This window comes from Elgaria multicarinata, chromosome 15 (assembly GCF_023053635.1).
Source record: "Elgaria multicarinata webbii isolate HBS135686 ecotype San Diego chromosome 15, rElgMul1.1.pri, whole genome shotgun sequence".
Classification (NCBI taxonomy): Eukaryota; Metazoa; Chordata; class Lepidosauria; order Squamata; family Anguidae; genus Elgaria; species Elgaria multicarinata.
In genome coordinates, this window is record NC_086185.1 from 27,981,156 (window position 1) to 27,995,086 (window position 13,931).

The 13,931-nt window shown below is 45.6% G+C and overlaps 1 protein-coding gene across 1 annotated transcript in view; it reads left to right on the forward strand.

Annotated features, from left to right (window-relative positions):
- MTMR8 (myotubularin related protein 8) overlaps positions 1–13,931 on the forward strand; it is a 42,410-nt gene that overhangs the window by 19,963 nt on the left and 8,516 nt on the right. The window contains exons 6-10 of the mRNA XM_063141841.1: positions 1,126–1,260; positions 4,037–4,169; positions 6,535–6,644; positions 9,149–9,274; positions 12,011–12,060. Of these exons, the coding sequence (XP_062997911.1) occupies positions 1,126–1,260; positions 4,037–4,169; positions 6,535–6,644; positions 9,149–9,274; positions 12,011–12,060 (554 nt within the window). The remainder of the gene's footprint in view (positions 1–1,125; positions 1,261–4,036; positions 4,170–6,534; positions 6,645–9,148; positions 9,275–12,010; positions 12,061–13,931) is intronic.

The following is a 13,931-nucleotide window of genomic DNA, read 5'->3' on the forward strand; positions in this document are numbered from 1 at the left end:
AAAAAACCCCCACAATCCTGCCGGCTCTCCTAGAGTGGCAAGTGTTCCTTTCGCCACTCTTGCCAGGGAACTCTGTAACCAGTGGGAAAAGTCATCTCAATGCACCGGGAAACTCCACGGAGCCCTCCACACAACATCGCCATTGTGCAGGAACTCTCCTCTACACAGCATGGATATTCAGTGTCGAATGTTTTCTTAAAAAAACCACCTCTACCATTGCATGGAGTTTTCGCACCAGACAACACATTTCTCAACGGTGGTATAAAAACTCCACTGTGGATTTCTAAAACCACTGTTGAGAAATGTGTTGCTTGAACTGAGCCGTTGTGTCCATACCAGTCTTCCCCAACCTGACCCCCTCTAGATGTGTTGGGACTGCAAGTCCCATCATTCCCAACCAGCATTGGCCATCCTTTGGATATGCTAGCTTGGGATATTGGGAGTTACAGTCCAAAGCACAAGGTTGGGCAAGACTGCTTCATGCGCTCGGTATTCTCCCACATGCTCTCGGTATTCTCCCACATGCTCTCGGTATTCTCCCACATGCTCTCGGTATTCTCCCACATACTTTCCTCCTAAGAGGTATGCATGTCATGGGACCAAAGCTTCAGCTACATGCAATATGTCGTTGGACAATTCTGCATTGATGAACTTCTTATCCGGCGGCTAAGGATGCATGAGGATTTTTGTTGTTGTTCATTTTAAAGCAGAATTTACGCAATTTACACTGCCTGAACATGGACCTGAACACCATCTGTGGTCCATGCATTTCCAAGCTTGTTATGCCATTCGTGGGCTCAAAAAAAAAGTTTGAAAAATGCGTACATTTGGAAAACAAATGTGAAATATTGCATACATTTAAAAATGTACGCAAACACACTTAAGTCCATAGGAGAAAAATGCGTACATTTAAAAATGTGCATAATTGATGTGCAGATTTGGAAAAATGCACACTGAAATGTGTATAAATTTTCATGCGAACAGAAAAAACCAAGTTTGCACTCTGAAACAGACGTGGGTTGGGACGGGTTTTGAGGCAGATTTCAGGGAATGTCAACGAGCTCAAGTTTTGCTGATTCGCAAGTCCCTGCCTCCTCCACATTGCAAGCTCTTTTTGTGTTTCAGGCTGCCTTATGCCGGTGTAGCCAGCCCTTGTCCGGGTTTAGCGCTCGCTGCCTGGAGGATGAACAGCTTCTGCAAGAGATTAGGGAAGCCAACCCAGGAAGTCCGTTCATGTATGTTGTAGACACAAGGCCAAAGGTATCGCTTTACGGGATTTATGGGCGCTCATGAATTTGAGTCTGGTGCTACTTCTGACAGACAGTGATGCGCTAAAGAACGTCCTGGCTGTAAAGGATGCATGCTTCAGGGCTGCATGAAGAACAATAACATTCCATGCGAAGGAAATCTGCACTGTCCGTTAGAAGTAGCACCATTGCGCAATATGCAAATGTAACATTTATTTTGTAGAATACTTGCTTGTCATGGGGAGATGTAACAGCCTCAACTCTGGCCTCTGAGTTTTGGGGCAACATCGCAAAATGCTCACATACACAACTTCACAGCTCTGATGTCTAGGAACTTGCATGTATGTGTGTTTTTAAAAAAACTCAGAGCTGAAGGTTTCATCTGTTGCTGTTTATCCTGTGCTCCCATGAATTTTTGGTCTACTCATGTCCTGGTTAACAGCTACACACTTGGTAAACTTTTAAGGTAATTTCTGTGGCCAGAATTAAATCCGTGGTAAGGAAGGGCCATTAGTTTGCAGGGCTGACAAAGAGCTTTCTCCGCCTTGAAGAGCTGCTCTCGGGATAGACAGTATTGACTGGACCAGGGGTGGGGACCGTGTGGCCCTCCAGAGGTTGTTGGAGTGCAACTCCCATCAGCCTAGCCAGTAGTGAGGGAAGTTGGGTGTTGTATCGCAACAACATTGGGAGGGCCGCACATTCCCCAACCCTGGACTAAATGGAGCAGTGGTCTGAGTTATAAAACTGTTTGTCTGTAGATCTAATAGAGTAGTCTTAGATTTTGAATTTTCGTATGTAAGGCAGTGCGGGCTGTTACATCTGTATACTGGCTTTCTGCTGCCTAGTTGAGACTGATGCATTCCCACAATATCCCTTTAAGTTAGGTTAGGTTGAAAGAGATTGACTATTCAGTTTGGTTTGGTTTGGTTTTTAAAATCCTAGGTAAGCATAAATGAGCAGGAGTGAGTGAGCATGCTTGGCTCCTGGTTGCCCGATTTTTCCTCCTGAACTAAACAACCCAGGGTTGCTTCATCCCTGGGTTGTTTATTGTGATGCCTGAACACAGAACTCTTGAGTTGTTAGAACCAATGGTTTGCAGCAGGAGTGATTGGGTAACCAGGAGCCAGCCCACTGGCTTACTCCCAAATGTTTATTACTATCCAAGGTTTAAATCATGTGAGGTACTGGTTCCTCTTTATTCAGCCCTGGTTAGGCCTCATCTAGAGTATTTTGTCCAGTTCTGGGCACCACACTTCAAGAAGGACGCAGACAAGCTGGAGCGTGTTCAGAGGAGGGCAACCAGGATGATCAGGGGTCTGGAAACAAAGCCCTATGAAGAGAGACTGAAAGAACTGGGCATGTTGAGCCTGGAGAAGAGAAGATGGAGGGGAGACATGATAGCACTCTTCAAATACTTAAAAGGTTGTCACACAGAGGAGGGCCAGGATCTCTTCTCCATCATCCCAGAGTGCAGGTCACGGAATAACGGGCTCAAGTTAAAGGAAGCCAGATTCCTGCTGGACTCCAGGAAAATCTTCCTGACTGTTAGAGCAGTATGACAATGGAACCAGTTACCTAGGGAGGTTGTGGGCTCTCCCACACTAGAGGCCTTCGAGAGACAGCTGGACAACCATATGCCAGGGATGCTTTAAGGTGGATTCCTGCACTGAGCAGGGGGTTGGACTCAATGGCCTTTTAGGCCCCTTCCAACTCTACGATTCTATGAACCAACAACTTGGTAGTTATGATGTGCGAACCGAGCCAGAGACTGGCCTGAGGTCACCAGTGAGTGTCATATTTATGTTGTGACCCCTGTTCCAAATGTAATGAAGAGCCTTGCTGTACCATTTTTCCTGATGCCAAATGCCAAAAAGGTTCCAGGAAATGAAAAGGTTTTTTTGGTAGGTTTTTCAATTATTCTCCAGTACATTCCAGGCTTCCCTGAAAAGCTTGAGCTTATTACAAGTTGCTAGCGAAGCTGGGTGGCTGCTGCAGAAAGCCGCATACCGTCATTGTCCCGTTCTCTTCATTGGCTGCCGCTTGCTGGGAGTGGCATCATAGAATCATTGAATAGTAGAGTTCGAAGGGGCCTCTAAGGCCATCGAGTCCAACCCCCTGCTCAATGCAGGAATCCACCTTAAAGCATCCCTGACAGATGGTTGTCCAGCTGCCTCTTGAATGCCTCTAGGGTGGGAGAGCCCACATCCTTCCTAGGGAATTGGTTCCATTGCCATACTGGACTAAGAGTCCGGAAGTTTTTTCTTATGTTCAGCCGGATTCTGGCTTCCTGTTTTTCCTGATGTTCAGCCGGAATCTGGCTTCCTGTCACTTGAGCCCATTATTCTGTGTCCTGCAGTCTGGGATGACTGAGAAGAGATCCTGGTCCTCCTCTGTGTAACAACATTTCAAGTCCTTGAAGAGTGCTATCACGTCTCCCCTTTGTCTTCCTCTTCTCCAGGCTAAACATGCCCAGTTCTTTCAGTCTCTCTTCATAGGGCTTTGTTTCCAGACCCCTGATCATCCTCGTTGCCCTCCTCTGTAATACCTGATGCTACTAGTGGGGCGAGGAGGAAGGTTTCTGGGGATGCTCCCCCACAGGTCCCATATTCTGCCTTATATACCCTTTTGAGGGTAAGGGGGCTGATTATACACTGCATACAGAATACAATGGGCAGGTTTTTTTTACTTTTCTCAAACTGTGCTTAGAGGGAGGTGGCAATGGAATGGGACAGTGTGAGCCTGCGAGTCTAAAAGTGCCACTAATAATTTTTGCCGTTTGATTCTTCCAGTTGAACGCCATGGCCAACCGAGCTGCTGGGAAGGGGTACGAGAACGTTGACAATTATGACAACATCCGTTTTAAATTCATTGGTATCGAAAACATCCACGTAATGAGGAACAGCCTGCAGAAGCTCTTAGAAGGTGTGCATTTGGGCTTTCCTTTGGGTCCATTGTGACCACCTACTGAACTTACTTCCTCCAGGATAGGCAAATTACGTAAACACAGGAGCCCTGTGTATTCTGCGGGTGTGGGACAGGAAAGAGATTAGGAGAGTAAATATCTGCCTGTGTCCTTGGCTTGCTCAAGTACTTGAATTGTTAGCTGGCATAAAGGTTTGCTATGAGAAACTACCTGGACGGCCGATGCTTTGGTTGTAATATTTACAGCAGGAGCGGGCAGCTAGTGTCACCCTCCAGATCCTTTGCCCTGCAGTTCCAATCTTCCCTCGCCATCGGCTATGCTGGCCAGGGCTCTTGGCAGTTACAGGCCAAAACATCTGGAGGGCCACAAGTTGTCCCCCTCCCCCAATATAGAGAGATGAAAGCTGGATTTAGGAAACATGCTTAAAACTTAAGCCATCTAGAAATAAGGTCTTGGACTATTTTAGCTGCTGATTTTGAAATCCTCTGGCTAAATCAGGAACAGCCAACGTCTTCATGCGAGGGGGGAGTGTGAAATTCTCCCTGGCCAATCGTGACATCATGGAGGAGTATCTGAGCGAGCAGGGTGAAGGTGTTGGCTTCCTGGCGTTTCCAGCTGAATCAGAATGACACCTCCTTGGTGCTTCATCGCACTTGAGGTTCTGCCTTGCATTTGTAGGGTGCCCTAAACACTTCTGCTACGGATTACGATTATTATCTTTGGTGTGTGGCAATTTTGGTTCTATACAGAAACACCAAAAGGATGTGGCAAAAATGCTCTCATAAGAACGAAAGAAGAGCCCTGCTGGATCAGACCAACGGTCCATCTAGTCCAGCACTCGGTTCACACATGGCCGACCAGATGTTGACCAGGGACCCATAAGTAGGACACGGTGCAACAGCACCCTCCCACCCATGTTCCCCAGCAACAGATGCATACGGACTTATTGCCTCTGAGAATGGAGGTTGCACTTAGCCATCAGGACCAAGTGCAACCTCCAGTAACATTCCCTGCTGCTGCCCTGGTTTGAGGCAAATCATAGCTTGCAGTTCGGTTTGAACCAGAAATCATGGTTTTCACTTGCCCTGCAAGCAAGGATCCCCATTCATGAACATCAAATCATGGTTTGGCATTATGTCTGAAGCACTCTGGTGTGAACTGCAGGTTGATAACTTCTGTCAATCGACTTGGATTTATGACCAAATCAGATTGTTAGTTTAACGGCACAAATAGCATAAGAACATCAGAAGTGCCCTGATGCTGGATCAGACCAAGGGTCCATCTAGTCCAGCACTCTGTTCACCCAGTGGCCAAGCAGCAGTCGACCAGGGACCAACAAAGCAGGACACGGTGCAACAGCACCCTATCACCCATGCTCCCCAGCAGCTGGTGGATATAAGCTCACTGCCTTTGATACTGCAAGTAGCACATAGCCATCAGGGCTAGTAGCCATTGATAGCCTTCTCCTCCAGGAATTTATCCAACCCCCCTTTAAAGCCATCCAAATTGGTGGCTGTCACTGCATGTTGCGGTAGTGAATTCCAAAGTTGCAGTATGCGCTGTGTGAAGAAGCCCTTCCTTTTATCTCTCCTGAATCTCCCACCATTCAGCTTCATGGGATGTGACCCCACTGGCTTCTAGTATTATGGGAGAGGGAGAAAAATGTCATGCAAAGGGGGGGGGGAGGATTGAACCTCTTTCAAAAAAGCACTTGGGAGGAGCATTCCAATGGTTCATGCGCCAAAGAGAATAGGGGCGGGGCAAAAGTACCAAATATAACAGTGTACGTTAGCTTAAGGCTCACAATGCAAGTAACTAAGCTTTAGGAGAGGCATTGCAACCTTTTAGAATGGAGAAGAAACTTTAGAAATGCCAGGAAACCACCAGATGACCAGTGGTTTGGGGAAAGGGCACGTGGGCAGGAGAAGGAGTGTGGCCATTTGGAGAACATTGGAGGGCTGGATTGGGACCCCAGGAGAGCCATATTTGGCCACCAGGCCTGAAGTTCTGCATCCCTGATGTAGAACAAAAACGATCTTGGGTAGCAATTTCATAGAATCATAGAATAGCAGAGTTGGAAGGGGCCTACAAGGCCATCGAGTCCAACCCCCTGCTCAATGCAGGAATCCACCCTACAGCATCCCTGACAGAGGGTTGTCCAGCTGCCTCTTGAAGGCCTCTAGGGTGGGAGAGACCACAATCTCCCTAGGTAACTGGTTCCATTGTTGTACTGCTCTAACAGTCAGAAGTTCTGTGAGTGGTATTCTTGTCAGCCGTCTCTCAGTGCATGGAAAAGACTTTATGGAGGGCAGGGGAAAGCCATGTACTAATACCCTATTGAATTTGCTGCTTTTGTTCCTTTAGTGTGTGAAACAAAATCTCCTTCAATGAGTGATTTCCTTACTGGCCTAGAGAACTCCGGCTGGTTACGGCACATTAAAGCAGTAATGGATGCTGGCGTCTTTCTTGCGAAGGTAAAGCCTGTCTCTGAATTTCCAAAAATATATATCATCAGTGAGACGGTAGAGCATTAACTGTAGTGAAAGCTTTGTTGTTTGTGGTCAAAGTTGCGTCTTTAATGAACACCAGGAAAAATAAGGTGATAAGCGTGAAACATAAAGTACCCAGCACCTGTCAAACGCGTCCTGGTTACTAATTTCTATATGAAATTGAGATATTTATGTCCTCAGGAAGAGGCAACTCTGACATAAAACATTCTCAATACAGGCTCCCCAACTGTGGAACTCTCTCTCTCCTCCCCCCACCCGCTTACATAGGGTTTGGTTCCAAGTCTTTACAAGTTTTCAGTGCCAGCTAAAGACCTATTTGTTAACCCAGGCTTCTGATTAATTTCCCCCTTCTTTTCTTTTGCTGCATCATGTAAACTGTTGTTTATCCGTGACTGTTCTCCCCTTGTTTGTGTGTGTGTGTGTGTGTGTGTGTGTGTTTGTTACATTATTTTACTTTGTCTTATTGCTTTGGGATTATTTTATAATGAGAAGAGGAGTAAGACATTTCTTAAATAAATAAGACCTGGTAAAGAAGTCGTTAAAATTTGAGACACTCTTAAGCATGTATCTTTAAAGTCCGTGAGGCCAAGATCCATGGAAAAAGTCAGGGGTTGTCTCCTTTTACATTCAAGGTCTATTAGCAGCAAATGGAGGGACATACTGATGTTGGAATAGCTTTTAGAGGTATGGTGGAATTTATGCATTATGTAGGTGCTGCCTGCCTCTCTGTTTCACCTGTGTGGTTTGGGCTAGTTGCGATCTCTCCATATTGGTATCGCATAACCCAGGACTTTAAATAATCATCTGTTTTGATGTGCAATAATCAGCAAGTTTGTATGTCCCCCCCAGCCCCCATCACAGAATATGAATGTAGTGAGTATTGTTGATAAGAATTCGTTGTATTTCATAGGAGTGCTATTTATTTATTTATATTTATTTAAGCATTTTTATGCCGCCATTCAGCCAAAAAAGGCTCTCACAGCGGCTTACAAAAGCATTTCTATTCCTAATTATCTGTGTGCGCTAACTGTAATAGATGTGATTATTTCTCTGTGTGTTGTGAGATAACTCTTGAGTAGTAGAATGTATTCATGGAAATAAGAGAAAACATTCTTGGAATGGGGCAAAGTTGTCACAAGTGGGTCGGTCAAGTACTAGAACCGAGAAGCTACTTAGTTTAGCAGGGATGCCTTCATCTATGTGTTATATAGGTCAATGTCCTGGCTGCAGTGAGAGAAATAGAAGTGGTGGTATGATTTAAGATGAGGTGATTTGCAAAACGATTATGAAGGCAAGGGTTTGATCTGATTGTCCAGAGAGATCCTGGGAGAATAAGAAGCCTACCAAAAAGCTCTGCCAACCATGCTGGCCAGATAGGTAACTATGAGATCTTAATGGTGACTACTTTATTGGTTGAGAGAAACAGAACTTTAATTTTGCAATAAAATACGCTATTCACAATTTCAATTACGTTTCTAAACACCTTTATTGCACTGCATGTAGTAATGTGTGGGGGATACTTGGGGGATACTTGGCTCAGCAATACTACAAACGAAAAGGATCTTGGAATTGTTGTAGATCGCAAGCTGAATATGAGCCAACAGTGTGATATGGCTGCAAGGAAGGCAAATGCTATTTTGGGCTGCATTAATAGAAGTACAGCTTCCAAATCGCGTGAGGTACTGGTTCCTCTCTATTCGGCCCTGGTTAGGCCTCATCTAGAGTATTGTGTCCAGTTCTGGGCTCCACAATTCAAGAAGGATGCAGACAAGCTGGAGCGTGTTCAGAGGAGGGCAACCAGGATGATCAGGGGTCTGGAAACAAAGCCCTATGAAGAGAGACTGAAAGAATTGCGCATGTTTAGCCTGGAGAAGAGAAGATGGAGGGGAGACAGGATAGCACTCTTCAAATACTTAAAAGGTTGTCACACAGAGGAGGGCCAGGATCTCTTCTCCATCATCCCAGAGTGCAGGACACGGAATAACGGGCTCAAGTTACAGGAAGCCAGATTCCAGCTGGACATCAGGAAAAACTTCCTGACTGTTAGAGCAGTATGACAATGGAATCAGTTACCTAGGGAGGTTGTGGGCTCTCCCACACTAGAGGCCTTCAGACAACCATCTGTCAGGGATGCTTTAGGGTGGATTCCTGCATTGAGCAGGGCGTTGGACTCAATGGCCTTGTAGGCCCCTTCCAACTCTGCTGTTCTATGATTCTATGATTCTATTACTTGACTTGAGAGGGTTTTCAGGGACCACAACATTCTTGATGCCCAGAACGCTCAGCTGGATTCACAACATCTGTCTCTGAGTGGGGTCTGACCTTAAAGCAGTTGTGTTCTCTCTCGATCTGGTGAATCTCAGATACACGCCTTCAGGTTTGGGAAACAAGCTAGTCGAATGGGGTGGGAAGAAGTTACCTATCTTACCCCCCTTTATTTCAATGTGTGTGTTCTCCCCTTTTTACAGGCCCTGAAAGACGAGCGGGCCAGTGTCTTAGTGCACTGCTCAGATGGATGGGACCGCACTGCCCAGGTGTGCTCGCTGGCTTGCCTCCTCTTGGATCCTTTCTATCGAACGTTTAAAGGATTCATGGTAAGAACAAGGGGAACAGCTGGGTCATTTTTAAAGTCATTATTTAAATACAAATTCAAATAATACAAAAAAAAATAATGAAAAATAGGGGTGTGCACGGACCCCCCGCTCCGCCCCGCGGGCCAATCCGAAAATTTCGGGTCGGCCTGCTCTGCTTCGCACTGCTTCGCCCATACTCCGCTCCTCTTCGCCGCGGAGCTCCGGCTCCGAATCGGAGCTCTGCAGTGGAGGGGAGTGGCGCCAGGTAAGGCCGGGAGAGGAGGGCGGGAGGTTTACCGGGCCCTGCCGCCATCACCGTCCGTGCGGTGATGGCGGCAGAGCCCGGTAAGGGATCAAGCGGGAGGGGGGCCTTACCTGCCTCCGTCCGCAGTCCGTCGGCGTCTTCAATTGAGCCCGCAGTTCAACCAGGAAGTCTGGGCCGCGGCCCAGACTTCCTGGTTGAACCGCGGGCTCAATTGAAGATGCCGACGGACCGCGGACGGAGGCAGGTAAGGGAGAGGAGGGTGGGGAGGTTACCGGGCCCTGCCACCGTCGCCGCATGGGCGACAGCGACAGCGGCAGGGCCCGGTAAACCCCACTTACCTTTCCGGCGGAGCTCCGGATCGAGGCGAAGGATCCGCCTTCACCTCGATCCTCTTCGCCACGCTCCGCCGGCCCCCCAATCCTCTTTGCCTCCGCCTTAAGGGCAGGCGAAGCCCCCCGCTCCGCTTCTAATTCGCCGGTCCGATTAGAAGCGGAGCACATCCCTAATGAAAAATCGCACACAAATATGCATAAAACAGCCAACAACTAATACTAATTCAATCTCACAATTTTGCTTAGCCTTATGACCACTAGTACCCTTTGCTGCTTATAAATGCCTTTAATCATGCATCCACCAGAAGGAGAGAGGGGCATCTGGTTGCTGGCTTTTGTTCTTTGGTTTTTTAAACCAAAGTCGATTATCATTATTATTATTATTATTATTATTTAAAATTGCCCAATGCTGGGCCTCAAGACATCACAAAATTTAAAACATATTCATTAAAAACCTATAAATAGAGATACAAAAGTTAAAAGTATATCCAACATATTCCAGTATTAAAACATTTGAATACTAAAACTTGATAAACCCTGGGAAGAAAGTCTAAAAGCCTTCTGGAGTGGTTCCTGCGGCATATATAAGCTGGCAAATGTGGAACTTGGCTTATATGGGGAGGACCATGTGAGACACACTGAAGCCCTGTTCCCTAAATTTGGGGTAGGGAAACATCAGATTTATAGGATCAACTTTGTTTTTTATTGGAACCCTGGGATCCCCCCATTTGGACTCTGGTCCAAAAGACATATATTGAAAATTAAAGAATTCTAAGCCCAGGATTTTGTTTTGAGTACAGAGCTCACACAAAAACCCTGGTTATTCTAAGGCAGGAGGAGGCAGCCTGGTGCAGTCCAGATGTTTTGGACTACAACTTCCACAATCCTCTACCATTAGCCATGTCACCTGGGGTATATGGGTGTCATAGTCCAGAACATCTGAATGGCCTTCTTTATTTCAGCAGCATAATTTAGGGGTGGTGTTCATTTAGTTGCTGCTATTAGGTCTCAGAAATCCTTAACGGTCTACTGCAAATCACCTAGAGATCTACCAGTAGATCCAGGTCTGCCTTCTACCCACCCCAGCCCTAAATCATCATCAACACCATTGTTTTTAAAGCTCCTAATATTATTTGGCAGTGTACAATAATAATAAAAACTCCGAGGCCCTGCCTGCTCTTTTACAGTTTGAATATAAGCAGCATGGTAAAAGTGGAACATGGGCCATACACATTTAAAATCTATCTTTGTATGTCTCGGGGGTGGAGGCTGGATATTTTTTAAAGAAAGCTGTTAAGTCTCAGAATACTTTGCTGCAATTTCATATCGCAGACGACACCCAGCCCTGATTATAACATCAGATGGCCTAACTTGCATTGGAGGTGCATGCTCTCTTTTTAGAAATATATTTTTGCCTAGAAACGATTCATATAATTAAGGATGTAAGCGTATGTGAGGCACTGCATAATCTGATCCCCAGATACCTCTGAATGTTATCAAGAGGTGAATATTTCTAAAAGCCTTTCCTTGGGAAGCCTTCCCTTTGATCTTGACACAAATTAGCCTTTGACGAAGTGAGTTGCGATTCTTTGGCTGTTACGTATTTTCCTCTACAGAGAACGTCTGGAGCGGTTGCTTTATAGAAACATTTCTCTTGAATTGAAAATCCAAGTCCTTTTATTAAATAGCCAAGGCCTGTGAGCATTTGCCTCCTCGGATCTCCTCTTGGGGGGCAGTGGGGTTTCCCTGGGAGATACCATTACAAGGGATGTGCTAAGCATTGCTTGACTTTATTATCAGTACTTTAATAGGGTGCTCCTTTTAGAGCTGGTCTACACATTAAGCAGAATTGAACAAAGGAATTCTGGATTGCGCCATCCAGAGTTCTGCAGGTGAAGTGGGTCATGCTTTTGACTATTTCCCCCATGTAAAAAACATTTTCTTGTATTAAAACTGCGTATGAAGGAAAGGGCTACATTAGACTCCTACTATACTCAAAAGAAATCACTCCCCAAACGGGCATCCCGTGTGGTTGGGACTGGGGTCCTTAGACATTTGTGCTGCCGCTTAATTTTTTCTCTAAGCTACTTTATAACTTCACCTCTCTTTCTCTCTCTCTCTCTCTCTCTCTCTCTCTCTCTCTCTCTCATAACATCAAAGGTCCTGATAGAAAAGGAGTGGATTGCGATGGGCCACAAATTCTCACACAGGTAAAATCAGGTTTGTGTAGAGAAGAGACTCTGTGAATATCTCAGTTGTTACAGAAAATGCCTTGGAGAGGAATGGGGGGGGGGACTTAGTTATGATGATGCAATCATTAACGGCACCATATTTTTATTGCTTTCATATTTTGCCTTTCCACAAAGCAACATGCACACCATGCCCATTTGGTCTCCTATCCAGGCACTAAGGTATGCCTGGGCCTGCTTCAGGGCCGGATTAAGGCCAGCAGATGCCCTAAGCACAGCCCCAATAATGGTTCCCCCTTGGCCCTTCCATTGCTTAGCTGGCAAGACGTTCAGACTCAATAAGTGCTGAAGGTGAAATCAGACATTAAAAACCTCAGTTTTCTTCAAGGCCATCCCCCATGCCAGAACACACAACTATATTAAATAGAAACTGTTTTTTGTTATTTATTATTATTATTATTATTATTATTATTATTATTATTATTTATTTATTTATATAGCACCATCAATGTACATGGTGCTGTACAGAGTAAAACAGTAAATAGCAAGACCCACATAGGCTTACAATCTAATAAAATCATAGTAAAACAATAAGGAGGGGAAGAGAATGCCAACAGGCACAGGGTAGGGTAAGCAGGCACAGGGTAGGGTAGAACTAACAGTATAAAGTCCGCACAACATCAAGTTTTAAAAGCTTTAGGAAAAAGAAAAGTTTTTAGTTGAGCTTTAAAAGCTGCGATTGAACTTGTAGTTCTCAAATGTTCTGGAAGAGCGTTCCAGGCGTAAGGGGCAGCAGAAGAAAATGGACGAAGCCGAGCAAGGGAAGTAGAGGCCCTTGGGCAGGCGAGAAACATGGCATCAGAGGAGCGAAGAGCACGAGCGGGGCAATAGTGTGAGATGAGAGAGGAGAGATAGGAAGGAGCTAGACCGTGAAAAGCTTTGAAGGTCAACAGAAGACGTTTATATTGGATTCTGAAGTGAATTGGAAGCCAATGAAGAGATTTCAGAAGTGGAGTAACATGGTCAGAGCGGCGAGCCAAGAAGATGATCTTTGCGGCAGAGTGGTGAACAGAAACCAACGGACTGATGTGAGAAGAAGGAAGGCCAGAGAGAAGAAGGTTGCAGTAGTCCAACCGTGAAATAACCAGTGCATGAATCAATTTTTATTGAACACTAAACAGCAGCAAGCAATATAAGCCAATTACTTACTTATAACTAGGACAACAGAAAAAAATACAAATTTTCATCATTGTTTTATGCGTTTTTTTAAAATAAAACTGTTATAAGGGGGAGGGGAAATGCAAATGCATTGTGGTGCCCCCCTTCCCTTGGTGCCCTAAGCACATGCTTATATTGCTTAAAGTTTAATCCAGGCCTGGCCTGCTTAGCTTCACCACAGTGAAGAACATCAGAAGAGCCCTGCTGGATCAGACCAAGGGTCCATCTAGTCCAGCACTCTGTTCACACAGTGGACTACCAGATGTCAGCAGGGACCAACAAAGCAGGACACGGTGCAACAGCACCCTCCCACCCATATTCCCCAGCAACTGGTGCACACAGGAGGTAGCACATAACCATCAGGGCTAGTAGCCGTTGATAGCCTTCTCCTACAGGAATTTATGTTGCCTCCCATAACAATAAGGTCAGTAGGAAGTTCAGCTGCAGTTAAGAATAACCTTTTTGAAGTTATTATTCCTGGTATTTTCCTTAAAGGATCTTTCCCTTTCTATCCTCTCCCCCCAAGGTTTGAAAATGTGCCTTTTCCCATTGCAATAGAAAAGACAATATGGAAGCTAATGGGCTTCTCCCACGTTGGGGCAAATTCTTTAGGCAAGGGTGAGAACCCATCCAAGGCTAAATGTGTAGGGTTTTCCTTTGAAGATACTGTCAAG